Source organism: Rhipicephalus sanguineus, chromosome 6 (assembly GCF_013339695.2).
Source record: "Rhipicephalus sanguineus isolate Rsan-2018 chromosome 6, BIME_Rsan_1.4, whole genome shotgun sequence".
NCBI classification, from domain to species: Eukaryota; Metazoa; Arthropoda; class Arachnida; order Ixodida; family Ixodidae; genus Rhipicephalus; species Rhipicephalus sanguineus.
This window is the reverse complement of record NC_051181.1, coordinates 80,126,760-80,151,524: the sequence shown is the minus strand read 5'-3', so window position 1 is coordinate 80,151,524 and position 24,765 is coordinate 80,126,760. Positions and strand designations below refer to the sequence as shown.

The window sequence follows — 24,765 nt, the reverse complement described above, 5'->3', positions numbered from 1 at the left end:
TAATAGCGCATGAGATACGTTAATGCACATCGGTGATAAGGACAACACAGAAGAACAGACACACACGGGTATATTCGATAAAATGCAAGAAGGTGGCCGCAGCATTTTATCAGCTTGAGAAATCTTGAAACTGCACAGTGAGATCGCCACAAGCATCTCCCCAGGTGCTTTTCACTGGCTTGCATGAGAAAACCCCAGGTCCATCTAGCTTTACTTGTATTACCCAAAGCTTGGAAGCATTTTTCTCCGGGGCGTCCAGGTGCTCCACAAAGGGCAGAGGAAGGTCCTTCGTGAAAACAAAGCCCCAGAGGAAATGTATTGTTTGCAGCAACTCCTATGAGAACCAACATTTATGCAGCCTGCCTTACGATGTCATCGGTGCTACTTTCACAATCAGTATCAGATGAAAGCACGTTTGTGACAATAGCCCTATCAATTACAAGTTCCAATGTTTCTAGTGCATCGTTAGTGTGTAGAAACTTTGAGGTCCTGAAGACTGCTCATCAAATGCGGCCCACAGATGAGCCATCATTTTATTTGTCAGTGGGAGCTTTGCAGGCTTCATATTCTCACGTGGTGTGATGGTGAAGCAAGCAAAGCACAGTCGGTAAACATTGTGGGGGCGCTGGCGGCAGCCAGAGAAAGGAGACAACAAAGAGGCGCTCATCCTTGGCGTGCTCGCACTCGGTGGAACATTGGGCAGTTGGGCTGGGGCTTGGCCAGTAAACGTGGTTTCTTCTCTCGCTCCACCTGGCTCCTTGCGCCCCCCCCACAGTGGTGCCAAATGTGATCCTCCCAGGACCGACAGATCCAGAGTGGGCCCAACTGCTCGAGATACTAAACAGCTCGACACGGCAACCACCCCTTTCGTCGAGGCCAGGGGGATACCGACCAGCGGGCCACGACTGACTGGGCCGATGCCTGGTCACAACCAGAGGGCAGAGTACAAGAACCATAACAGCACTGCTGCGATAGATTCCACGTCTGCTGGGACTGAGACTGCAAAAGAGGAAGTCGAAGATACGGACAAGGAAAACGTGAGTGACAAGGCAGCACCAGGGGACGACGAGGAGTGAGGTGATGACGAGGGCGTGGAGAACGTGAGTGATGAGGAATATGCGGAAGTGGTCGAGGAGATCGTTGAGGATGATGCCGGAGACTGCCAGGAGGGCTAAAAACTGAGGCGAGTGAGTCTCGGACACTGCGAAGAGAGGGTCGGGGAGTCGCAGCGTGGTGATGAAGAGGCCGGCAAGTTCTGGAATGGCAAAGAGGAGGTCGCTGAGGAGGATGGAGACTGAGGAGAATTCAGGAGGTGAAGACTGGCACTGAGAACTGGGAAGAAGCAGGCTGACAGCAACACCGAGGTCAAAGAAGACGAGACCGCACAGAATGCAGGCGTCAGCGGCGAGTGAGGAGAAGGACGCAGGCTGCAGACGGAAGCAGGTCCGACCGAAGAAGATGATGAGGGCAACAATTTCGTCTGAGTGTGCACATCAAGGACGTGTTGGTCAGCAGCAAGCTGAGCGAGAGGGAAGCAAGAAGGAAGAGAAAGGGGCAAGAAGGGACTGAAGAAACTAGAGAAACTGAGGACCGCCACTTCGGCTGCATCCTACGAGTGTCCCAGGACTCGTCAAGGGCTGCTGTAAGGTGCCACTGTGGTGCAAACCTCAAGCAACAGGTCTCCTGGCAGCCAAGCAAGGAGAGCTGCCCAGGGACGTCGGCAAGCACGAGAATGACACAGAGAAAACAGCCACCATGGTGGAGTCGGTGATGGAGTGCTCGACGCGTGTCTGTCCTGCAGGGGCAACGGCTATCGGACACGGCAAGCATCGCTACTGGCAGTGGACAGCCCAACCCAACCGTGTCGACCCCCTACCCGCCTACATAGTCTTCAGAGAGGGAGGGGGACAGTGTGGGGCGCTGGCAGTGGCCAGAGAAAAAAAGACAGCGAGGAGGCGCTCATGCATGGTGGAACATTGGGCAGTCAGGGCCATGGCTTGGCCAGTAAAGGTTGTTTCTTCTCTCGGCTCCACCTGGTTCCTTGCACCCCTCCCACAAGATGAAACGCTTTATTGGGCGAACTTCTTCCCAGTAAAAGAAGCAACATTGAAAGTGCACCTAAAGCGGCAAGCACAGACTTCGGTCGTCAGTTATTTGATCAACAGCGGAATGTGTCGTCTTTTACACATCAGTGATCGAACCTTCCAGCGTTATCGCTCGTGCTTGTGTAAGCTCTCAAGTAAACTTGACTAATTACATCCTGCAAGTAATCATAACGGAACAGTCTGAAATATCGTGATGCCCCCCAAATGTTGCTGCGCAGCCTGCGTCGAGTCGGTGCTAAAAGTGTTTGTGGGTGAAATCCGGTCACATCAATATATAGAAATAAGGGCCCGTGGCATTATAAGTCACTGCTTCCAAGGAAAAGCATGCTTTCTAAAGCAGTTCCACCCCATAGCAGCACTCACTTTGGACTCCGTGAGAAAGATGAACTGCACAGCCATCAAAAGATTGATATTGAAATCTGGTTGATCCCTGCTTGTATTAAGTAGCTATGTCCGTCAACAACACTAACTTGCTCAGGATGCAGCAATGGCACATTACCTGAGCACTGGCAATCACACCAGCATCCATGAGCTGCAAATGCTGCAAATGTGTTTGGCAGCAGGACAAAAGCCTTCCACACTTGAGAGCGTAGGCATGACTGGTGGGCATTACAATTATCTACAATGAGCGTCACCTCCTTCATAGATCCCTCAATCCATCAATCAAATTCCAGCAGCCACATACTGAAAATGTTCTCGCGTCAGTCCATGCCTTGCAGTTGTGACGGTTGTGCAACAGTACCCTGGCAGCACTGCACTGCGGAAGCAGCGGGGATCTTTAAAGTTTCTAATGACAAATGCAGGGCACTTGTCGCTCCCAACCACATTAGCAAAGAAATCGCTGTTTTTGCCATCCTTACATGTGTCCCCTTTATTGCTGTAGCAAAGAGGAACAAACGCTATGGTGGGTCATCCTCTCCAGTGCTTGTATGGCTCTCCGTCCCTACCACTGTGCCTGGTCTCCCTGAAGTTACTGCCCAAGTATGAAAGTCCCTATTGAGTCGTTGAATGCACATCGCCCATCAACTACGTGACTGAACCCAATGAACAATCTTCAGACATGCGCCATCATAACATCATAAACGCAACATTGCCAATATCGAGCATCTCAAGCCGTGCTATGATGCACTCATAGTGAAGCTGCTAGGTCGCCAGATGGCGTCCTTTTCGTCTCCGGGGGTAACTAGCGAAGAGGAACGAACGCTATAGTGGGTCACCCTATCCAGTGACGTCTAGTGGGTCTGCCTCTAACGCATATTGCTCAGTGGATGCCGCTTGCTCTCGGGGTCCGTGAATTGAGCTGTCGATCAAGCTAACGGTCGACTCTTACGCCAGTGTTCAATAAACGCCTTTACAGTGCTTGTGTCTTGAACGGCAACATCTGAAAGAAGAGTCCTGTTTTGTCACCATTATATATGTCAGTGTCAGTGAAGGTGACCAGGATGTGGGGAAGCGTTTCGTCGACCCACTTCCACTTCGCCTTCACATCAAGGAAAGCTCCCTCGCTGGCGAAAGCTTTGTACAGAATGCCGTGCCTCTCTTTGAAGCGCTGGATCCAACCACCACTTGGCTGGAATAATAACAATAACTGTTGGGGTTTAACGTCCCAAAACCACGATATGATTATGAGAGACGTAGTGGAGGGCTCCGGAAATTTCGGCCACCTGGGGTTCTTTAACGTGCACCTAAATCTAAGCACACTGGCCTCAAGCATTTTCGCCGCCGTAGAAAATGTGGCCGCCGCGGCAGGCATTCAATCCCTCAACCTGTGGGTCAGCAGTCAACAACACCTGGCTGGAAGTTGAAAATGTTAATCATCAGGCTTCGCCTTTGTGGCCAGAATCGGTCTAGTAATGGGCAAGCTCATGGCACAGGCAACAAGAGACCACTCGGAGAGGCCTTTTTCCCTTCCTCATAGGCTTCTTGTTGAACGAAAGGGCTGCAGCGCCTTGTATTTCTCATTTTTCTCTTTGTTTTCAAGAATTTCGCGTTCCATTACCTTTCGACTAGGACACCTAGCAGACAGACTTCACTGTTATAACCAATAACATGGTGCGGGGGTGTAGCAAGCGAGTTACTTCACCATATAAAATATATATAGGTTCACAGTGTAGCAGTTTCTTGTTATAGAATAGATCTCTGTTAATTGAAACCAAAAGGGACCATAAAAATATGTTCCATTTAAGAAGAGTTCCATTTACTGAAAGATGAACAGGGGTGCAGAATTCAAGTCATATTAGAGGCAGCTGTCCTTTAAAGCAGTGCTTTCATTTAGGAAATTTCCGTTTACAGAGTCTACTGTAACTGATATATTGTTAAAACAAGTATCATTATAAGTGGATTCGAGCGTACTAACAGGCATCTAGCAGGCAACGCATGAAGATGGAAGGAGATAACGGGCCCCACAACTCCACTTGAAAGAAGCAACACAGGTCCTCTGTCTACACATGTTTACGAGCACACGTATACATTCAATTCAGAAAGCTCGAGTATATATATATATATATTGCCTACTTTGCCTTGCTTCCTAACAAACTTTCTAAATGTTTCCTGGTACTAGCATGGAAAGGAAGTGTGCTTCTTGTAATGTAATTGTAAGAAAGGCGACAAAACATGTCATAACTTTGAAATAAAAGATTTCAAGTTGTGCTGTAGTCACCACACGATGTGCCATCATATCATGCTTTGCTTCGTCAGTCTGCACATATAATGAGGTTGATAATTTGCATCTAGCAGCAGCGTTGTTCCGTAAGAAGACTATCCACTCAAATAATCCATGTTCGGGCTTGCTTTTGCCAAGTGTTTCTTGCAGACCTTACTGACATCTTCTAAAGTATTAAAAATTTTATGAAACTTTGGTTTAAAGGCATTACAAAAGCAAGCATTTAAAAGGGGATGAGGGGTGTCTACGAGCCAGTGCAATGATAAATGCAACAAGTATGGTCATCATCTCAAAGCCAGTAGGTTAAGGTGCTCACAAGCAGCCATCTGTTTCGGATGAACACATTTGCGTAACGCTACAGACAAAAGCCGAGTTACAAATGTTATAAGTGGCATATACATGCAGAATTGCGGCCAGGGCTTTCTTGTAACCGTTTGTAACTGTCATCGACTGTTACTAAGGCTGAACGGGATCTCAGACAGCGAAATCTTTATTTGTGACTTTTTCACTGTAATTTGTAGCTTTGTGTCTGGTAATCTCAAAATTGAGTAGTAAATGCTCTAATGTATTGTACAATTAACGCTAGCATCAGGTAATTGGGACCAATTTTAGCATCATTTTGAAATGCCCACTAAAATCATAAGAAACTAGCGCACCACTGAGAGGAAGCACCAAAGATAACGTGCGCTCGAGCTTTGGTGACGTTGAAAGTGCAGTTTTCAAATCGGAGCTCTGCACATGGTACAGAATGAAACAATGTGGGTGCTTAAGTAGGCCTGTTAAGCATTCATTAGACTGTCAAGAGCGTGTCCCCTCAGGAAAAAGAAAAGCATTCCTGGCGTAAGCAGCCAGAACCACCTTGAGACCAGCCCGACAACAGAGGGAGAGGGGCGAGAAACAATAGGGTGATTCCACGTAAGATCGACCAAACGATGGCTGTTCGACCTCTTAAATTTATTTCAAAATTTTATATATTATTGCCCGATGAGTGGAAAGAAGAGATCCGCAAATTTGTTTTGCCGCCAAAAATTTTTTCGAAGCACAGGAAATCAATAATGACAAAGAGGTGGAGTGGAGGGCTCATTCGCTCTGGTGTTTTGGCCAACTTTCGTTATGAATTGCACAAAATGTATTAAGGTTAGGTAGCTGAAATATTTTTAACTAAATATATGCATGTTTTTGCTTCTGCTCAGGTAGTTTTAGTTTTTATGTGTAGTGTAGATGTTTTTATAAAAACAGTCAAAATTGGCCCAGGAAACTGTTATTTTCTTTACTTTGAAGGTCTTTATCTCAAAAAAGCCTTGTAGCAGAGCGACAAAAATTCCGCATTACGTTCTTCGCATACTTATCTACCAAACTGCCGAATCTTATATTTATATAACTTTGCAGTAAAGAGATACGATCGGGCTAAGTTCAAGAAAACACCAAACAATGGAAACTTCTGACGACAATTTAAAAAAAAAACCCAATTTTTATATTTCTTAAACTTTGTCCACTTATTCTCCTCCACATCAGCTTTCACAATCATTGAAAATATATGGCATAATTTCGTTGCACTAATAGTTACGGCCCCTCCGATGAGACCCTTAGGCAAGGATTGGCAATTCCGACTTCTTGCCCAGCAAGTGTATAAAATGCAGGCAGGGATTGAATTTCTTTTTATTAAAAGGCCAGCAGTACCGAAAAAGGTGTCGGCGGCACTGAAGACGTTAATTTTGAAATTATTTGGTCACTGCAGCGGCCACGAGCGCGGGGCTACCAAGCAGGCGCACGCGCACCCGAGATGCTCGTTGTAAGATACGGCGCAATTACAGCTCGTTTTCGCGTCATATCGATTGAGTTCGAAATAGCAGCACCTCTCGGGTGACTTGAACGCACGTGCACTGGAGCTCCGCTCTTCTATCCGCCCTCTGTTCGCATCGCAGCTAGGCGCTGATAACACGGCGGAGATGGAAGCAAGATGAAAACTCTATAATGGAGCTATGAGCGCTCGCTTTACACACGCTGCTGCCAGAGAAACTGCGCTGCGCCGGTTGCGGTAAGTGGAAAGCATGAACGTGGCACTCCAGTGGCAAAGCAAAACATGGAATGTCAAAGGAAAGAAACGCAAAACTATCGGTAACCAGATGTGCTTACCTATCGATGTCAGCAGCAGACGGCCTGAACTGGCCGCGCGTTCGGTGCGCTGTTCACACTTCAATCGGCGCGGATAGTTCTTGCGCTTTGCTCTTACTCTACTCCTCCTGTGCGTCTCATGGCGAGAAAGTATAATGAATGTATCGTGGAGACTACCATTCGAAGCACAAGAAGCTTAATTATTGCAAAGAAGCCAAAATTTCGCAGAGTTACTGACCTAGACATCAATGCTTTGAAGGAACGTTTAACACCCGAAAGATCAGTGACTGTCAGTGAGACGGACTACTTGTGCTACGCGTGCTTTTGCTACCACTGCAAAAAAGATCTTCACAGAACGCGCAGTTGAACGAGGACATTCTTATGACCCCTGAAGAAGAAATCGACGTCATTAACCAGATCACTGCGACTACCGGCGTGTTCTTTTGAAACCTCGTGGCACAGTTAGAAGTCGGTTCAGGCCAGCCTACATCAAGAGAAAACAAACGGAGGTGCAGAAGGTGGCAGAAGGTGGTAGCCGAAATGTTCGCTGCAAGATACGGCAGGCGTGAAGTTAAGGTGACGCATCGGGAAATTCAGCTGAAGGAAAGTGCTGGTTCTGAGCGCATTGGACCAAAAGCTTTCGGCAAGTTCATGCAGCAAGGACAGGACCCAGAAAACGCTGCTAACTCCTCACTCTTTTGCCATCCACACTAGAGAAAAATTAGATTAAGAAGCTTATTTCTTAAGCATGGAAGCATCGGATCTTCAGACCTGCATGGTACGCTGAGCCTTGCATAAGGGTCTCATTGGAGGGGCCGTAACTATTAGTGCAACGAAATTATGCAACATGTTTTCAATGATTGTGAAAGCTGATGTGGAGGAGAATAAGTGGACAAAGTTTAAGAAATATAAAAAATGTTTTTTTTTTATTGTCATCAGAAGTTTCCATTGTCGGGGAAAAGGTCCCAGTCTCCTCCGAGGAGTCGCACGGGGTCGCGCCCACTCACTAATCCGTGTCGACGTGGTCACGTGATCCGCAATCCCCTCGTGTGAATACCCCTTAAAGGGACTGTCTACCGCTCGGAAAAATTTTTTTGATTGTGGTGAAAATGAGAAGATCGTTCGTCACATCGGCGGCAACGAGCGCGCTTTCGTCCCATAAAAAAAGAATTATAATTTTAATCTGATGTTGAAAACCGTGAAAGAATGACCGCTAGCGTCACCCAACAGCAAAGTGGTCGCAATTCCCGCAATCTATAGGTGTGACAGACTATCCACGCAGGTGGACTTATTTTGCTTAAAAACAAACATGTAGAACTTGAGAGTGTATTTTCCGCTCTTGAAACAGCTTTCAATTGCGTCAAAAAGTAATCAAAAAGACGCCTGGCGGCGCTGCCGACGCCGCCGCTTTCGAGTTCGTCTGCTTCAACACCCCGTGCTGGTTGTACCATTACGCTGCACTGTCGTTAGGATGTCTCGCGCGTGCTGCGCTGTGAAGGCATGCATTTATAATCGCTACATCAGTACAGGAGTTTCGTTACATCGTTTGCCTGCAAGACCGTTACAGAAACGTCTGGGGGAAGATTGCAGCAGCAGTGCTAAAATAAACGCATAGACTGCAATCATAGCAAAACGAGTGTTCTGTAATCGTATAATAAGGCTTCATTTAACCGATGGTGCGCTTAAAACGACTGTTACATTCATTGCATTAGTGTTCAGAGAAAAAAAAAGAAATCCTACAGAAATGACATGTGCTTTCGGTTTTAAGTTTTACCGGCACTACAATCGTCATCGCGTCCACCAACCAGTGTTGTGGGGCATATTCACACCAATGGAAGAAGACCGAACGCAGATAGAAAAATTCTGTTTTAAAATTTTCTACTCACTTTCCAGAGAAACCGCTGCAAGGTTGGACACTTCAGACGGTATGCTTTCGAATGCGGTACAAAACAGAAAAGCGATGAAGGACGGTAGACAGTCCCTTTAAAGGCCAACTCCGGCGATTTTTCGAGGTCGATGGATCTCAATGAAATTCGCTGGGTACGTTCCTTTGCACGTTTCCGTCATTTATGCCAAATTACAGGCTTGAGACATGCGCAGATTGTTTGCAAATGAATTTTAAAGATTGTCTGCAAACTCCCTCCTGGCTTCCCACAATTATTGGCAACATTGCGTCTGTGACGTCAGTATTGGGAAGGCGGCGGAAGTGACGCAGCCGAGGGCACCGCTAACTTCGGCCGCTACAGCGAGCGTCTGCTGTGCACAAGGCGACAGACAGTGTTGGTTTGGCCGGCGCTTCGCTGGTCGTCCCAGCTGTCACAGTTTTCATACTCCGCGCCGGCGTGACCGGAATGCCTTGCACGACTTCCGGTTCGTTCATAACAACGTCTACGTCATACGTAGACAGTACACTCGGTTGAGTTTCAGTTTCGGTGTAGCGCTTTTTTGCTTATTTAAAATTATTCTCCAATTTGCCGAGTATTTCTGCTATCGGGCCCGTAACAGGAGCGTCTCAGGAACATAAAAGCGCCATTACTTTGACATGGCCAAAAAATCGCCGGAGTTGGCCTTTAACACCCGTTTGTTCCCTGACCCATTCTGCACTCTTCTTGTCCCTTAAGGTTACTCCTATCATTTTCCTTTCCATGGCTCGCTGCATCGTCCTTAGCTTGTGGGGTTCACACGCAACCCATCGTCTTCAACGCGCTACGTTTGTACGCGCAGTGGCGAGAGGGGTTGCATGGGAGAGGGCATTGTGCCGCTCCCGCAGCCCTTCGCGCCCTGCTCCCTGGCCGAACTCGAGATGCCCCGTCCTCCCTCCTTGCCCTTTTCTGGAGAGACTGCTCTCCAGACCCCAGGAACGCGCGTCGCTTTCTTGGGGGACTCCATGTCTTCGGTCTTGGGAGGTGTGATTGACCACATCGGACCCAAGCCGTGAGCACCACCGCCGCCATCAACCCGGCAGCGCCCCGGCCGTGGAGTACGAACCACCGCCCCGGACCGGAGTGCAAAAGCCACGCGAGGTGAGAGGAGCATTTATCACTCCCTCGACGTGTGCTTGCTATTTGTTAACGGTTGTTTCCCCCAGTAGTGCGGAACACTCCGCCGCTGAGGTGCTCTGTTAACTTGATGGGCTACTTATTGTTGCAATTGGCATCTGAGGTAAATAAACACCTTCAGTTGAAAGACTTGTCTCTGTCCCCACTGGCCTGAAACCCGCCGCGGTCGCAACTCAACGCGAACCGCGGGATAGGAGGTCACAGCTCTGACTGTTAGGGCTGCTGCGTAGCACTAGTAGCGAGTAACTACACTCCTCTAGTGCGCAGTGTGATCCAAACGAGGGACAGGTTCGCACGCGCGGCTCGTTGTGTTCATATTTGTTGCAAAAGAACCCCTATATTTGGCGCCCAACGTGGGGCCAGCGGTGCGACAGAGCGAGTCAGTTTGTGGATGTGACTGGTACCACATGCACGAACCATGGCAGCAGACAGGGCTGACTTACAGCCGTTGCAATTGCTGTCATGGATGCTGCCAATAAGCAACAGTTCGAAGATGCGGTAACGGCTACTGCACCCTTCGATTCCTGAGGCGAACTTTAGCCAAAGGAAGTAGAAGTAGCACAGAGCAGGGGTATGAGCGGCTGTCTAGCGCGATGGGCACCTCTCCTGCAGCGATACGACTTACTGTTCGCTGAAAAAGGGGAACGAACAGCGTGTAGCGGACGCACTTACACGTACGCTCGTTGTCTGTGAGAAGAGTAACATTACTACTCAACTCACCTTGCCGACGCCGAGCCTGAGAGCGACGTAACTGCTGCGACGCTCAATGTTATCAGGAGGGGTAATATCACTACTCATTCTGATAATTTGAAACTCAGCCTGAGAGCAGAGTAACTGCTACAATGCTCGACGGCGACGGTCCGAAACGAAGGGCGAACGACCCACCTTCGCAGGACTAGAACGCTAACCACTAGGACTGCGTCAGTTTAGTGGAAAGCTTGCTTAGCCGAAGGGAGTTGTCAGAGGCACAGCGGCAGGATCTACTGTATTTTGTAAATACTTTTGTAAGTCTTTGATGGGCTCCGGGAGCCCGGCGGCGCGGCCGCGGCGCACGTTGATGCAGCTGCTATTGCTGTTAGTGCGCGACGCTCTGAAGCAGCTAGTAACGCTGTGAGCACGTTTTTTCCTACTTTCGATTCCTGCCCGCTGAGAACTGACCACTCCTTGCTAAGATAAATCCCTACGGAGAAGGATACACATGAGTCCTTCAAAGGGGTAATTTCCCGCATGTTGGCACGCACACTCGCGCATGAGCTCATCGAGGTGTTCACGTGATTCGAATATCCAAAGCAGTTTATAACGGACAATTCGTCCTGATTCTCTGTCGAAATCTTCGTACACTCCTGCGTAGCCTTCGGCATTAAGCGCAGGAGAATGACCACGTAATGTGCCCAGGCAAGTCTCATTGAACGTGGGAACCGCAACATCAAGCACATGCTCGTTGAAATTGCGGGGACGCACAATTGCTCTCAGGGCTACTGTGAACACGCTCGACTGGCTTTACCCCCGCCACCCTCAATCTTTGAAGGGAGCTGCCAAATGCCGAGAACATACTCTACAGGAATGCAGCATGGCACTGGTTGCTTCGTCAGCACGCGCTGATTATGCAGCTGGGCTGCGTGTGAAGGTGACGAAGGCTTTGTGCAAAGTGCGACGGAACCTGAGCACTGCTCGTGCGGAGCAGGAAGCGCAGTATGACCGCTCTCATCAGGACGTTCAGTAAAAAGTGGGCGATCTGGTGTTGAAGCGCAATCATGTCCTAAGCGATGCCAGCAAGAAGTACTCAGCTTCTCTGGCACCGAAGTGGATAGTACCGTACCGGGTAGGAGAGACTACCTCTTCTCTCGTGTACAAGCTGACGGACTTGACGCTAAGACCGATCGGCTGACCGGTGCATGTCTGTGATTTCAAACCCTACTATGACAGAGGGAACGAGTAGCTTGAGGGAAACGCTCCCCTGCGCCCGCAGGCAGTGGCATCCGAAGGCACAGCTCGACGTACGAGCTCAGTGCAACATTACAACCAGTCATGGGCACGTTACCAGTAAAAAGTAACAGTGTTACAGTTACAGTTACCTAAGCCAAAAAAGTAACTCTGTTACAGTTACAGTTACAGTGTTTCCGAAAGTAACTTGTTACAGTTACAGTTACTGTGCAAAAGTAACGTCGTTACTTTTCCGTTACTGTATAAAATAATAGATCACAAATCAAATTATAGAATTTATTTAATAAGGGTTGCACGTCGTAAAACCCTAGACGAAGGAAACATAAAAGGGGGCCCAACACCAGCAATCACTTTGAACGCCTCTTACTTCAAGTGGAAAACGTGGTTGATGTACTGGAACGACGGCAGTATATCCTAAGACGTTTATTAACTATACCCAGAAGCGCATGCGAAGAGCAGCGGGGAGTGCATCCCGAGTGGTTACGATGTCCATTGCGTCTGCTCCAAATGTTTAAGGTGTGTCAGACTCTGTTCGGAGAGCTTCCGGTCCGCTGAGCATACAAACCGTTTTTAAGTCCCGTTATTATACCTTGGAACATGACAACGTGTGCTCACGAAATCCTAAGACTGCACACCTGTGGATGATCATGGCGGTATCTAAAAGAGCGATGCGGGGATCGGCGAAACGGGCAGGAAATGATCAACGAGGCCTAAAGAACTCAAGCGGAATGTCGCTAAAGCGACCCATGAAACGCGTTCTAAGACCGAGCATGTTGAGCACTGCTGGATGACAGGTCATAGCTTTGACCTAAACAATGCGACGACGCCGGTTTGTGAACGAAGGTGGGGGAAAAGCAACTCCTGGAATCGTGGTTCATTCGCCGCGGCTTGCAAAACAGCCGCGGCCCCCCACTGGACATTTACAAGGACATGTGTGCACAAGGACATCTGTACAAGGACATGTGTGCAGGATGCCACCTGCATTGGCGGTGAAACGTCTGTCATTTTGTTAATAATTGTTGCATTAAGTCGGTGTAAACATTTTACAACCAGTTACAAAGAAGTTTTACAATATCGCTTCGCTAGTTCACGGAATTTCTGGCCTTAGCCGTTTCGCGTTATGCTGTTTTCTAGCCACCTGTCAAACACGATTAGCTCGGAGCCTCAGACGAGGGAGACTATAAACATGGCATCCTAATGCTCCTCCACCTGTACACCAAGAACATAGCTAGATGCTCAAGTGAAGAAAAGGATATATATGCTGAAAAAAAAAATGGACGCGAACTTAGCAGGCTGTTCAGTTGAACCACGATTGCGTTAATGACAGACCTCCAACCTCGGTCTTCTGCAGGGAAGATAATACGCTTAGTCACCTCCTCTCCTAAACTGCGAGGGGAGCCCTATTCTGGAAAGTTGAGGGGTGGAGAGGATGTATGGTAAAGAAGAAAGTTCGAGAAAGTGTTGCTGTTGGATAATTTTTCATAAAGACAGAAGTAACTGTAACGGTATTTTCCGTTACAGTTACTGCGAAAAAAGTAACAGTGTTACAGTTACAAGTTCCTCTAACTTAAAAGTAACTAGTTACAGTTACAAGTTACTGAAAAAAGTAACTAGTTACCGGTAACGCGTTACTAGTAACTAGTTACTGCCCAAGACTGATTACAACTTACAATCTCAGAAGAACTAACTCTGTCCGGTTCGTAGGGGCTTTATTGTGCGCAGTATCGGATGGGACGCTCCTCTGATATCTAGCATGCAGCCTTCGAGAGCGAGCACGCGCTTGCTTTTTCGGAGAGTAAGAGAGGGGCTAACTTATTGTTCGAGTCGCAGATCACCCATCGGCAGCATTTCAACAACAGCCAAGCCGAAACGATCGTTTTCGCCAGCAGATGCCCCATAGCCTGGCACTTCGTCAAGCCGTCAACGCAAGCGTCTTACAGCAGAGAGCGGCGACACCAAATGCCCACAGCAGCAGCCAGGGTCAAGGCGAAAGAAAAAAAACAGCAAAACAGCTTCCGGTCCCGAATGGCCTCGGTGGAAAAGAATTCGCGGAACCACTGCACAGCCCGGCAAAGAGCTGCGGACCCGGCGACCGAACTACGGAGTACACGCACCCGCGGTACGAGCGTGGTATCCTGCTGCTCAAGAGGGAGGTTGCAGCCGGCTAGGCGCAGGGGACGGGGGACTTTTGACTCCAAAGGCCTTAAAAGAAAAGAGCAAGAGAGAGAACAAAGAGCGGGAGGAGCAGCAAAGACCAGGAGAACCGAGAGGACGAGGCCGCAGGAGCAGAGCGGACCCCAACAAGGGGGGAGCCGCTGGGCAGCAAGGGGGGGAGCCGCTGAGGAGGGGTTGGCGCCTTCTTTGCTGCTTTGCGTGCCGATAGTCCCAGAGCAGTGGAGGCGCGCGACATCGAGAAATCTTCAAAAAGAAAAAAAAAACCATTCCACCACAAGCGAGCCTCTAACGTCGGGACGGCCACCAGAATCAAGCTCAAAGCTGGAAGCCCCCTTTCAGCAGCACGAGCCAGCGATCGACGCCAGAGGCAAGCAAAAGCGTGCACGGTCCGAGCTGCCTGGTTTCCTGTCGCGCCCCCATCAGCTGTCATGTCTCCCCAGTGCCATCACTCAGCGATAACAGTGCCGCGATCTGCGTCTCCGTGCGGCTCCCTCATCGACACGGACGTCGCCGTGTCTCTGGTGGAGTCACTAGCCCCCCTCTTAGAAAGCCCCTGGTGATGGCGGTCCTTTTTTTTGGCTAAAGGGTTCAATTAAGGAGGGGGGGATGTGGGGTTGCACACGCAACCCATTGTCTTCAACGCGGCGGCACCTCGGCTACGCGCTACGTTTGTACACGCAGCGGTGAGAGGGGTTGCGTGGAAGAGGGCATTGTGCCGCTCCCGCAGCCCTTCGTGCCCTGCTCCCTGGCCGAAGTCGAGATGCCCCGTTTTCACTCCTTGCCCTTTTCTGGAGAGACTCCTCTCCAGACCCCAGGAACGCGCGTCGCTTTCTTGGGGGCCTCCGTGTCTTCGGTCTTGGGAGGTGTGATTGACCACATCGGACCCAAGCCGTGAGCACCACCGCCGCCATCAATCCCTGCAGCGCTGCGGCCGTGGAGTGCGAACCACCGCCCCGGACCGGAGTGCAAAAGCCACGCGAGGTGAGATGAGCATTTATCATTCCCTCGACGTGTGCTTGCTATTTGTTAACGGTTGTTTCCCCCAGTAGTGCGGAACACTCCGCCGCTGAGGTGCTCTGTTAACTTGATGGGCTACTTATTGTTGCAATTAGCATCTGAGGTGAATACAGCATAGACCGCTTATAACGTAAGTCGGCGGAGTCACGAATATCCGAACTATAAGCGGTACCGCACTATAACCAAAACAACATTTTTGAAAGGTTGCCCATGCGCAAAACATGACCAACGGGTCGGCGCGCGATTCCGACTATCGAGGCATGCGACTGGGACGTAAGTTTGCGTCTGCTTACATTTGAAAATGTTGAACGGTTAGCGCCCGCGGACCTGCGGTGCCGACATAACGAACGCGGAAAAAATGCGCCGTCACGGGAAGTCACCGCGTTAACACAATGCGCGTGCGCCATGTCGAAAACGGTGGCGACCAAACCACCACTCGAGTGTTTCACACGCACGCCCGCGTTTTCGTTAAAGATGTAAGCCACCCCTTCTAAATGCAACAACTGCAAAATGTTTCATTGACTCGGCACCAAACCGCAACTTCTGTAGTCCGCGGCCGCCGACATGGCAGCTAGCGCTCGTTAGGCCTAGCGTGCACGTTGCAACTTGGCATGCCGCCGCGAGAAGCTTGCCCTAGGCAACACGGAGATCGGGCGTAGAAGAGATCGCACTCGCGAGCTAAACCAAGGGCATCACGCGTGAAACGCAGTTTCGGTTCGTGGTCGGGAGAACAGCCGCGGCAACTATCCTGAAAAAGTCTCTCAAGCTTGTAAGTCCGCCTGTTGGTGGCAAAGGCGAAAGCTCAATCGCGTCTCAAAGCATTGTTACTTGCGGGGGAATCGAGGTGGCACGCGCGATATCTGCGCTCTACGACGAAGCAACTGTTTTCCCGACGGAGACAAATAGCGGTAACGCGCTCTTGATGCGGACGCGGGCGCCCGTACGTAGCGGAGCGCGCATGTCAAGGGGGCAAAGGCTTCTCCGTCGGCCACTCAACCGCTCCCCCTCCTCACACCACGCACCCGCGCCGGGCTGCTGTTCCCCATCGCCATCCCCTTTTTTTTTTCTCCCCCCGCTCCTTGTTCGTTCGTTCCGCGTCCCCTCCTCCTTCGTAATGCCCTCGCCGCTCTCTCCCCCGTTGTCGCATCTCCACTGAGAAGCACGCTCGCTCCCTCGCATCTCTGAGAACGTTCCGGCAGCCGCATTATAACCGGTCTTTCATCTCGGTGGACTGCACAATAAGCGGTATGCGTAAACATGGAGTTCTATGGGAGGGTAAACGGGAGTCAGAAAAAACCGCATTATAGCCGGTACTGCACTGTAAGCGGTTACGTTATAAGTGGTCTGAGCTGTAAACACCTTCAGTTGAAAGACTTGTCTCTGTCCCTACTGGCATGAAACCCGCCGCGGTCGCAACTCAACGTGAACCGCGAGATAGGGGGTCACAGCTCTGACTGTTAGGGCTGCTGCGTAGCACCAGTAGCGAGTAACTACACTCCTCTGGTGCGCGGTGTGATCCAAACGAGGGACAGGTTCGCACGCACGGTTTGTTGTGTTCATGTTAGTTGCAAAAGAATCCCTATAAGCTTAAGTTGAACTTTTTTCATAAGCCTCCAGGCTTTTGCCCCATTGGCAAGTGCCAGTAAGATTCTGCTGTTATAGTACACCTTTCTATTGAGGGATAATGGTAAAATATCATTCATGATCTGAGAATGCCTGCCAAATGCACTCCGCCCCATTCTAATTCTTTTAGTTACTTCAGTCTCATGGTTGGAATCTGCAGTCACTACCTACCCTAAGTAGATGTATTCCTTTACCCCTTTTAGTGGCTCGCTACCTATCACAAAGCATTGTTCTCTTTCGCTAATGTTGAACATTACTTCAGTTTAGACCTACCCTTCTGCTTCCCCTAATTTAGCAATCATGATTTGCAATTCATTCCTTAAACAAATACTTCCATAAGAAGCATTGCCATGTTTGGATGTTTTTTTGTGCCTGTTAGAAATGGACTGCTAGATAATTCAATCAGTTTTGTCTGTCCCATCAATAGTCAGTTAACAATAGTCAACTGTGTTAGGTGTTTCTTCCGTAACCAAACCAACCTGCTGCTGTAGGTTCTCGATGATCATGTCTGAAGCCTGCAGCTGCTCTTTCAGACGTGCGATCTCGTCCTTGGAACAAGGAGCCTCCGCTTCGTCTTTCGGCTCGGGCACCTCTGGAACCGGATCGGGCGATGTCACTTCGTCGGGGTAGCACATAGTGGTACCATCACCGTGTGCATTGTAGAGGCACACACGGGGTACCGCCGTTGGGAGAAGTCTGCGGCCGTTCTGAACAGCAGGCACAAAGTCCTCATCTCTGAAGTGCCCAGAGCAGATCCGCACTTTGGTCCAGTTTGAAGGCAGCTTCTCTCCAAGGGCAGCTAGCCACAGCTTCCGGCGGCGGGAGTTCTTGGGCAGAGCGTGATAAGACACCTGGAAGACAGGATTGGTTGGGGAACAATTAATAATCTTTTTTGGAGTGAAGCCCGTTTACAGCAAACAGTAGTGGAACAGCCGTTTGATCTCACAGCGTCGACCTTGGTGCAGGCAGAAAGCCGATTTGACACAGCAATAAGCACTCTTGGCACATTGTAAACATATGTCTACACGATGTATGTTGTCAATATTCACTGATATAGTACAGCCGGCTTTGTATGTATAAATGCAGCATTCCGGATAAAAATTATCAGGCTATTTTCACTGACTTTTAATAACATGTCTTTTGCTATTCCCACCATGGTGTAAAGCAGCTTCTAGGATTTTAACTAGCAAGTGGCCTTACCTTGTTAGCTGTGCTTCAAGCGAGCAAAAAGAAAAGAAAAAAGTGACTTCAGGACAGTGATAAGTTACACTAAAAATGTCCAGAGGTTTCATATAATGGGCAATGTCCCTCCTGCATAACCGTATGTCGGAGCATGCAACAACTGTCTAACTTACAACCACAAGAACTACCCTTCCGATTGTGGAAGGTTTCAAGGAAGCTTCCAACAGATAGCTAATTATTAGCTGGCGGTTATTAACCTAGCTGTCCTTCCTCAGTTTTTTTTTAAGTATTACAGAGCATCTCTAATGCGGCGGCGTTCTTAACAACTATGCTAAACAATGTGCAGCTGAACATTGCCTAGGCTGCTTTTTTTATTCATTAAGCTCTCTGCCAAAGTAGTGCGAATACAGAACTGCACCACAAATGGCACCAACAGAACTGCAGTGGCAGAGAACATTAGATCAGCAATCAAAAGTTTATTAGAAGAGAGTCGGTTCGTTGCACGAATGATTCCTTCTAGTGCGAGGAACAAAGATAAGAACAAGGATAAAATACACAAATATCTGTAGCTGACATTCCTTCCCTGCATTCTCCCGTACTAAAATACAGGGATCGTGCCATGCTTATGTCACAAGCCTTGCCTCTTGTCTCTTTCTCTTCCTTTCTTACCGAGTCGTACACTACCAGATGCAATTTTTCATCTACTGAATTGGCACGATTTACTGAAATCAAGAGTTAACTGTTGACACTGCTGGCAGTGTCTGATGGAGAAGCATTTCCTGTGTGTTACGTCTCATTTTCTAGCAGGAACCTAAATCCCCTTTGGAGCTAGGGCCTGAGGGGGACTCATTTTAAATTTTGGATTTTTTTGCAAAGTGGTAGTTTGACAGCTTGAAGACATGTTCGTTACAGCATCATCTACACACTCTGCTCATCTGTGTGCCTATCCAAACTGTCTGAGGGGACCTTGAAAGTGACTCCGCGCATGTATTGGACATTAACATTGTGTTCATGTGAGAGTGAACTAGAATCTATCTCTTGCTCTGCCACACTTGACTGCAGGTGTATGCCACGAAGCAACTTGTAGCATGCGTCCTGGCACATGCACATTTGGTACTGAAGTGTGTATGACGTGTGTATATTTGGTACTGAAGCTTGCACAGGCACTTTAAAAGTTAGAAAAAATGACACGACTGTTCTAAAGTTTCTGTCAATGTTTGATATACCCTGCTACTCGCTGTATCTGTGTTATCCATAATGAGGTGCAACTCTGCTGCTGAATCTACCTAGTGTCATGCACGGAGCTGGCACAGAAAGAAGGTGTGTCATGCACAAGCTCTGAGTGCTACATGTTGCCAGGAGCTGTTTGCAACTTAATGATGCTACTTTTATCCGAGTTCAACTTAACTATAACTAACTAAAGGGTAAACGTACAGTGAATTCGCAAGACCTTTGAGTGCCTTTCCATGCTGCAAATCTTCACTCTTCAGCTGTTGCCTACAACAGCAAGTCTATTGTGCAGCTGCAAGTGGCTTCCCTTGCACAAAGGAATGATGCGCTTCATCCACCTTAATCAAGTACTAGCAGAAAGCGTCTTGCGTGTTACTGAACATAAGTAAAGGCAAGTGCAAGCTTGCATGAAATGTTTTAAAATGCATGTGACAGTAAGTTATCTTCAAACAGCTTACTGTCACTTGCATAAAATTTATTGCCCTGGCATCGACGCCACTCACTTGAGTGAAGCTGAGGAATACAGCAACAAACTGACAACTGGGAGGTGCTGATTCATACTAGATGCATACCACAAAGACAAGAAAGAGGCCCCACGAGCCCCCCTAGTCACATAAGAGGGGGTGTGTGCAAAGTCTGCCCATACTTCAGCTTAGAAGGGGAGGGGTGGGGGCTGCGATGAACCTTCGACCCCCCCCCCCCCGATGCATGATTATGACATTTTTCACCCATGTTTCTTCTAGGAAAGGTCTCTATGATTTCTCTGTTGATTTTTTGGTTGGTCTCTTGACAAAATAAGTTTGTCCACCAAAGATTAGGTGCATCCACAGAAACTACAGCAGTCGGTCAAGTGTTTGCGCATTGAATTATGGTAGGTCGACTTGCGTTCACTATGCCTGGTCTTGACACACTGCCAACATTGTCCAACTTATGACCTGCCATAGCTCAGTGGAACCTGGTACACCAAACTGGTTCTGATGACAGGTTGCTTCCTTGGCGATTTATCTGGCAGCCATGCCCATTATGCATTCCCGAGGATTCAGTTTTCTTCAAATTTGTGGACACAACTGTGAAAGCTTATTTGGAGCAGTAAAAACGGTCCCAACACCAAACTGTCCCACTGCGTTCTTCAAGCCATGAGATAATCTGTGGATGTACAGAAGCAGTGCAAGTTTTCTTCGGCTTTCATCCAAGCTACTTTTGCGGACACACATATTTTTGTCAACAGGCCGACAAAAATCAACATAGAAATCATAAAGGCCTTTCATTTAAGAAACATGGGCGAAAAACGTATCACGTTATCAGACAAGAAATTCACCTTTTTAGTGCAGGACTTGTCGTAACACCCATTAATGTTGCTTTGTATTCGTTTCTGTTGAGCACGTAAATTTAAATGTGAAAGCAGATTTTCTTGGCTTGCACCATCAGGTGTGCCTGCAACAATGACGCATTTAAGTGAAGTTTTGTTTCAGTGTAAACCAGTTGAGAGTTTGTGCTCAAGGTGTCGCTTTCTTGTCTTTGTGTTGCACATCTAGTATGAATGCAGCAACCACCAACCCATGCGTAGGATGGCTTGGCAGACATGACGACACTCTGTCTTGAATCAAGTTCACTTAACCAGGTTGCAGGCCTGCCGCACCTGAACACAGCAGATGTTACAAACATTATAGTGCAGCAAGCGGCCTGGAGTTTACAATTATCAAAGCCAGCTAGAAATTGTCCCCTCTTCTTTCTATAAATGATGCCATATACCCAAATGACCGTGCTATACACCCAAATTCACCGCCATTGCCTGATTTAAGCGTCGCAGGCTGCACAGTTACTGTGGTCGCCACGGGATGCTGCCCCGCGCCCGCACATGCACTCGCATCACACTGAAAGTAAGGCATGCGTTCGAAGAAAAAGAAACAACAAAAAGTGCTCAAGGTGATGATGTGCGCATGACGTAACTACTTTCCTCGTGCAATCCCTCTCTGCTTAGCTTCCAGCGCGTTCGTTTAACGAGAGAAGGGAGAGAGCAATTACAGTGAGCGACAAATCTCTGTAACTCTGCTCGTACTTGGCGGATTCTAAAATATTTTTGCGGCGGTCGATTCATGAGGCAATAAACTTCTTTAGTGAAGCCATTCGATGGTTACTTGGAGAAGTGTTACAGGGCCCTTTAAAGAAGACTACTTCGGGAACATGAAGTTCTGTGCAAGACTGCAAACAAATGTGGAGAAACAATATTACAACACTAATATTTAGAAGACGATGGAGGCATTCCGTCAGCAGGCACGTGCGTGGCCTGCAACGAAGGAAGTGACATCAGTATCAACTTGAAAAATAATCGAAGCATGACCTCAGTCCCAGTCACGGCTCTGTGATGGGAGCAAATAGTAATGAGGAACAAGATCGGTGACGGAATCATGGCCGCATGGTGAACGAGGTTACCTAGCCACTTCTCTGTGGCAAATAGGCATCAGTCATGCTGAAAGGCAAGTGTTTGAGAAAACAAATCAGGTAACCAGCAACGATTTTCTAGACCTGAATACACAACAGCCTCAAGCAGCACAATGTACAAAGGTAAGCATATGGCAGTTGGAGTACACTCCCGAGAAGTCACACAAAACATAACTGCAGCCATGGTTCAAACAACCTAGATACCCTGGCAATGTAATGAGAGCTAAGGACGACTAATGACATCCCGATTTCCATAAAGATGCGAACCCCCTCATGGTGTGTGAGTGGTCAATGTTAGGAAAAGAAAGTTGGCGCTATCTTCTGCAACTCATAAGGGAGCATGGCTCAGCGTCACAGGAAATGAGTGGGGGAATAAAAGATAGAAACGAGATGAGACAGTGCCTGTTTCAACTTTTCCTTTGTCACAAACAAACGATAGACCGAGTAATGGATGACGGAAATATTAAAGAAGCATACTAATATCGGCGCATTTAGAGGTAAATCGGGCAAACGTCTAGTGCCCTTCATGCACTACTATTCACAATACGAATTACTGAAAACCAAGTCGAAATGAGCAAATAATTTTAATGCAGCTCGTCAACTCTGCTTTGCTTTGAATATTCGAGCGGCGATAAATCTTTATCTTTATCTTGTGCGTGTGATATGTTGGCAGCATAACAAACTGCACAGTGGTAGGAAACGCGCATGCGATCGACGACAGTCAATAAAGGAAAGATAAAAAAGCTTGTGCCTAAAATTCCTAGCGCTTACAGTTAGAAGGCTAGAGAAACACGCTGCGCAATTGCCGAACACATGCGAATAAGCCTTCCTTAGGTGTTGCCACTTGCATCACGCATTACATGCGTCTTCACAGATGCAACTATATATTAAAAAAAAACCCACGACAAAGCGAGCATTAAACACGAAACAGGAGCAAGCTAAACTACCAATCACGGCAAAGCCATCAGAAAGCATCGCAGCACAACTATCTCATACTTCAGGACACCCATACAACGCACGAAATCGAGCAAAGAAACCTAAAATCCAAAGACTTCAAGTGATGACAATCGACGTTTCACGTAGCATCCATGCGAGGCGATGATCGCTAGCCATCTCGTGCGGTGTTCCAACACAGTGCGCATTTACAAGAGAACAATTACCTTGTTTCCGTAGCCATCCACGCGCCCCCGCTGCTCGCACGAAGTCAAACAGCACTCGAGCATGGTTTATGCATTAAAAACTGTCTGGCTACGTTAAAAATTGGTCCTTGCAGCGTCGGGGAAGCACATGCGAGCGGCTGGACGCGGCGCGGATGTAGCAAAACAAAAATCATATGCAGCTGGCTGGACAAATAGTAAAGCAAGGAGTAAGTAATAAAGGACTGATTCAGTATGACACACAGCGCCCTGGCGGATTTTGTTTTCGACGTTGAGGTAAACACATGTTTGAGTTCAAAACGAGAACCGAAAGCGAACAGTTACAATATATATTTGTTGTATTCGTGTTCGAGAGCACAGAGAACGGTCAGTGAACACTTGGTACGACTAAGAATTTGTAAGACGCAGTCAATTGGACAAATCGCTCAGTGATCTGTGCCGCGCCGGCATGACAAATGTGCGAATGGGCGAATTTTCGGCGGTGCCGCCGGTGAAAGTAAAAGAAACTGCATGTCGCCTGAATCAAGGCCACGGTGATCAATGTCTACTGCAAGTACACCTGCGAAGTGCCCACTACGTCATAATTCTTCCTTTTGCAAACTGCCGAAGTACCCACTACGCGTCCGCAATATGCCACGGCACCTGCACACTTTGCAATACGAGGGCAGCTTTAAACCACCCACTCGTTGCGCAATTGACGTTTTGACGCCCGCCTGGTGCAATTCTACGAGACTGCCACGCAATATTACATGCGTTGAGAAGAACCGGCCATTCCACTACATGACAATTTTTTTTCTTACGAGACAGTTCGAAGTACTGGCGTAACGCCTGCTTGCCACGCAGAAGGTCTGGGTTCGATACTCACTCGGGCCTAAAATTTTTATTATTAATTTATTTGCATCTACCGGGAATTTTCCCTCACGGACAACAACAATTTTTCGCACACAACGAACGACGCCGACACCGACGCCGGAATTTCTGGGAAACGAGCTCTTCAACGCTGTCGCCTTAAAAGAAGATGACTTTCGCCTTCAATTAAGTCATCCTAGGCAAATGCATAAGGGACATTGCGAGGCTTTTCCTTAACTCGTTATTTGACGAATGCTATGCCATGGCCGGAACGCTTGGGAGCTAAATTATGCGTTATTTTCATAAGTGAGAATCTCACGTGGTATATAAAGTCAGAAACGTTCCAATGCGACGTTTTGCAGATTAATCTACAACTTTCTAATCGGAATTTTTTACCCTGCTTCGTTGCTTGAAAAATTGATTAACTATAATCTTGCCTAATGAAGCTGTTAAGAAGAATACGATAACTAGTGTGACTTACTCCATGAATTCGGTCAACGTGAATTCGGTCGCGTTGTCATACTGTGCGTCGGCATATTTTTAAACAGTGGCTATAGTTAGCTGGGGCACCTTAAGTGTATAATTGCAGTGATCCAGAATGTTCTAAGCGGACGCACATTTAATTGCTCGCGGAATCGCTTGTTTTCTAAAAAAATACAAACAGACAAGAGGAGTTCCTCAAAATTCAGCTCTCTCGCCTATTTTATATACTATTTCACTAAACGTCGGAAGCGTAGCCAGAGATTTTTTTCGGGGGGGGGGGGGGTCTCAATTATCCTTTTTTTATTTTATTTACAAATACTGCAGGCCCTTCTCGGGCCCAAGCAGGAGTGGGTACATGAATATACAAAAACAATACTAACAACAAAAATTACAACTGTCGCCAACGTACGCATTACACAATACATGTTTACAATCAATAAGCAAAAAATGTCCTTCGCAATCCGGCACATAACAGTACCATAACAGTAAGAAAACATGCACATACAACAATTGAACACATCAGGCAAATGTATAGATAAGGCTAAGCAACCCATAACACTATGCAGCAGACGAAAAATCGAACGCAAGAAGCAACTATATGTATACTTTCATTGTGACACAGTATAAAATAATTTTACACCTCAAAAGAAAAGCTGAACAAACGATTCTGTTGTGTTAGCGTTAACCACTTCCTCTGGCAATTTATTCCGCAGTGAAATTGC

At 47.8% G+C, this 24,765-nt stretch overlaps 1 protein-coding gene across 1 annotated transcript in view; it reads right to left on the bottom strand.

Moving 5' to 3' along the window:
• Window positions 1-22,889, bottom strand: part of LOC119395938 (uncharacterized) — a 29,256-nt gene extending 6,367 nt beyond the window's left edge. Inside the window, exons 1-2 of the mRNA XM_037662971.1 lie at window positions 22,715-22,889; window positions 17,180-17,551 (exon numbers count right to left, since the gene is read on the bottom strand). Coding sequence (XP_037518899.1) covers window positions 17,180-17,551; window positions 22,715-22,777 — 435 coding nt within the window. The 5' untranslated portion in view covers window positions 22,778-22,889. The remainder of the gene's footprint in view (window positions 1-17,179; window positions 17,552-22,714) is intronic.
• Window positions 22,890-24,765: the final 1,876 nt, after the last annotated feature.